Genomic DNA, 4,141 nt, shown 5'->3' on the forward strand with positions numbered 1-4,141 from the left:
CGCGAGTATTGGTTAAGGAAGAAATGTTATCTTTATTATTCTTCTTATCTAACTTACGTCCGGCGCTTGTTCACGTTTCGGGTTCTCCTGTATGTTGGCGAAGCGTGGGCGATGAACAATCTAAAAGTCTATTTGTTAGAAAATATTCGTTGTTTAAGGGTAAGGGTTGGTTGCTGAAGGTTACGCTTTGCGTTTGTTAAGGTTACAGGTTGATTGTTAAAGGTTACGAGTTGGTTGTTAGATACGCGTTTATTGTTTAAGGATAAGCGTTGGATTGTGATGCTTAACACATTTTGTGAAGGTCTACTGTGTGGTTTTATCTTTATGGCCGTTTGTGTTAAGGATAAGCGTATAGTTAGTGAATGTTACGCTTTGGTGTGAAGTTATGCTTTGGTTTGTGAATTTTGAATTCCAAACAATATTTTTATATATATTCGTTTTTATTTTTTTAGTTCTCAATTGTATTATGTTGTTTATGACACTTAACCTATACGCGTTAGTTGTTAAGGTTCGGGCCTGTAACTTAATTTTGAGTCAACCTGTACCTTAACAACCACTCATAACCTTGACAACAACTGGTAACCTTAATAACCAAACTATAAAATTAACAACCAAACCGTAACCTTAACAACTAACCTGTAACCTTAATAATTCAACTGCGTCAACATTAATAATCGTAACTACAATATCGAGCGCTATCATCCCGGACCGGTGTCAATCATCCCCAAAAAAAACCGCTCCTCAGCCTCTTACCCCAGTGCCCGCCCAAAAGTCCCATCATGCCACCAGAAGCTCACACGACGCTTGGCTCCATCACGTTTGAGATCCATGCATGACACCAAACGCCCAGTTCGTCAGCGGACCCCTCCCTCCCGACCCTCTGTTCTATATCAAATCCTCCGCCGCCACCATGTTGAACGGCTTCACCACCCCCCTCTGGCCGTATCAGCAGCTTGCTTCATGATGGTGGAGGTGAAGAGGGTTGTGGCGTTGCTAGTTGCACGATGCTCAATACTCCTGCTCGTCGCCCCCCTAGCATGACCTCGATCTCATCGAGGAGAAGGTGGGTGAGCTAGTGGGACGACCATAGCCAGGAAAAAGACGCTGGCCGTCGAGCCATGCCGCCAGCCATCGGGGGGACGCGACTGCTCGAATGAGTGGTGTACGTTCGATGTCAGGTTCTTTGCAGAGCTCAGTAGGCGCAGGAGAGGCTGGCGCATCCGGCATCGCCGCCGTCGATTAACGACGACGGTGCGGGTGGTAGGTGTCATGTCGCCCGTCATGTAGCGCAGCGGATCATCTCGCGGTCTGGAGGGAGACGATGAATTTTTTGATGGGGCGGAAGCAGAGGGAGGAGAGGTCGTAAGAGGCGGAGATTTGGGGGGCGGAGGATGACGATGATGGGAAGGCAAAAGATTGGGTTTTGAAGGCGGAGGAGAGCTTGACGCCATGGAAGGAGGAGGAGGAGATGAGGTTGCAGTCGCTGGGTTTGGAGAGGAAGGAGGAGGTGGCCATGGAGGGTATTATGGTCTTCACGAATTTAAATCTCTTGGGTTTTGTGTTTTTGGGGCTCAGAGAACATAAAGTTTACTTTTGGGGGCAAAACACCCGTTGAAAAAGTCTTGGGAGGGGGGAGCATGTTTTATTTTGTTTTGGGGTTGGAAGCATTTTTCCCTTAAATAAATCATGGGCTAATTATGCAGATACCGGACTGCAATTCTAATTTTATGAGGGGCTAAATTAGAAAATTATAAATCTATATAAAAGGGTTATGGTGCCTAATCTAAATGTTACGTTCTCTATTCTCTAATCTCCATCTAAAGAGATATTCAAGAGAAACCTTTCATATTAGAGGATCAACCCTACTAAGATCCGTGCTAAAATCAATATGGATTCAGGTATTGGTTCCGCTCATTATTGTGTTTATTCTCTTTGAATTAATCATGGTTTTATGGATTAGATCTAGATCTAGATCTATCAATCCATGCACACCCCTTAATTACAAATTAAGTTGCATCAAGCTGAACACTCAACCGGCACAGTGCTAAACCTCCCCAAATCCTCACAATAATCATACACCAAATGCCTTTTCCTCACCCACTTCATCTGCCTCCTCTCATGCGCGCTCAAACCCGTCTTCCCCTCCCCATCCCACCAAAACTCCTTCTCCTCACACTCCTCCTCCACCACATTACACCCATCAACCCCAAACCCCCGAACCTCCGCGATGAACGGCGCGTGGCTCCAGTCCGTCTTCACCCTCCCGCCTTGCGTCGCCCAGTCGTCCGCGTTCCACACCGACGCGTATATTTTCATGGGCTGGCTGATAGGGTACGGGTTCGGGTCTCTCCGGGCGAGGATGCGGATGGGGATGTTGTCCACGAGGAAACGGAGGTGGGTTGCGGGTCCAGAGGAGGGCGTAGGTGTGGAGGCAGCTGGCGGGGTCGAACCAGAGGGTGTTGCGTATCTCCCCGGTTTCCCGTGCGTTGATGTAGATGTTTGTTTGGAGGAGGTAGGGCTCGCCGAGACGTTGCCGAGGAACTCGAAGTCGAGCTCGTTGACGGCTTGGGCCTTCAGTATGACATCTGCAAGTATTTTTTTTTGTTACAATTCCAAAGAGCTGTTGGCAGTTGCTCATGCTATTCCTAGGGTTCCAACAACACGAGTCATGTTGCAAATATGTGTGTAACTGACAATTAACTACTTCTAATTAGCAAATGCATCCGAAATGTTTCAGATTCGAGTCACATCTTAATGACTATCCTAAGCACACGAGACTTCGAATTTAAGCTGGTAGCGTTAAATGACTTATTTTTTAATTAAATTCATTACAATACTTATACTTTTCTAGTATATATGAAACTATATTATATATGTATCTAGGACATATCATGATGAAAACAATTCATCATGTTAAGTAATTGTAATAAGGTTAATTGCGAATAGACCCCACTACCTATCACCCCAATTGCGGATAGACCCCGTGTATTTTACCAAATGTGATAGACCTTGTCAATGAACTTTCTCCACTCTTTTTAAGAGTCAAGAGAATTAACAATTGTGGGTTTACCCTCACCAATGGAAGCACAATATGGGTCTATTCACAATTAGGCAATAGTATAAGAGGTCTATCCACAATTAACCCTAATAATAATAACAATAATAATGAATATAACAATGTATTTGGTGAACTTACATAAAAGGCAGTGACCGTTCCGGCTGAATCACCTTCAACCAACTTTATATCCATGCTGACTTGGCCAAACAGGTACTTGTTCTTTGACCCAAACCCACATCCTACACAAAATTAAATCCATAATAATTGTAAAATCTTCCTGCTGCCCATTTCTTTTGTTAAGGAGATAAATAATACCCGAAGTGGTGTCAAGTTGCAGCTTGAGAGGCTGGCCTTCGAGTGCTACAATATGATCTGGTGCCCAGTAAGGTTCAAAGAGCTCAGTGAAGTTAGCAGAGCTCACAAAAGCAGTCAGCAGAGCAAATGAGAGCGAGCAAGCGAGAACAAGATTGATCATTTCTTTCATCATCGAGCTTAATAATTGCTGAATACACTGCTGAGATTGGCTATAGAGGGGTTATGTACTTATATACGGATGCATATGAAGGTTCCATTGGCGTATTAAAAGGAGAAAAGGGAAGGAATCCATTGGCTGTCTTCCACAACGGGATGCAGGCCTAAGCTATGGAATTAATTTAGCTTTTGATCGAAATACTTAATTAATTAGTGTACTATTAAGAAGATGTTTTGGGAGAATTATGCAGCAGTTCCTGTTTTAATAACCCAAATGCTAATAAATATAGTTAAGTGGATTCCAGCTTAGCTCTAGCGGTATCTACAATCTCATTATAAACAGTAGACTCTCAATTTGAGTCTATTAAAAAGCCAGCCGTAGAACTGATCAGTCTCTCAACCAAAAACTTTGGGGCGCAATGTCTTTTTAGTAAACCGGTAAAATGCTCAAAAATTTGCTAACTAGAGTTGTTGGGAGCTAGGTACGCCCACTTGACTGCTTGCGGAAGCTAAATCACCCAGAGAGAACAACCAACACAGACAATAGCAGATACACAGATAAAACAATAAGTAAATGAGACGAGACAACAAATTTACGTGGTTCGGCAAACT

At 43.7% G+C, this 4,141-nt stretch overlaps 1 protein-coding gene across 1 annotated transcript; it reads right to left on the bottom strand.

Moving 5' to 3' along the window:
• Nucleotides 1,917-3,558, bottom strand: LOC109838704 (xyloglucan endotransglucosylase/hydrolase protein 9-like). The gene is given in 6 exon segments (XM_020407125.1): nucleotides 1,917-2,397; nucleotides 2,399-2,526; nucleotides 2,529-2,585; nucleotides 2,995-3,097; nucleotides 3,197-3,297; nucleotides 3,374-3,558. Coding segments are annotated over 6 exon segments (942 nt in total). The 5' UTR covers nucleotides 3,546-3,558; the 3' UTR covers nucleotides 1,917-2,016.

The sequence above is a fragment of the Asparagus officinalis genome, chromosome 4 (genome assembly GCF_001876935.1).
Source record: "Asparagus officinalis chromosome 4, Aspof.V1, whole genome shotgun sequence".
In the NCBI taxonomy this organism is placed as follows: Eukaryota; Viridiplantae; Streptophyta; class Magnoliopsida; order Asparagales; family Asparagaceae; genus Asparagus; species Asparagus officinalis.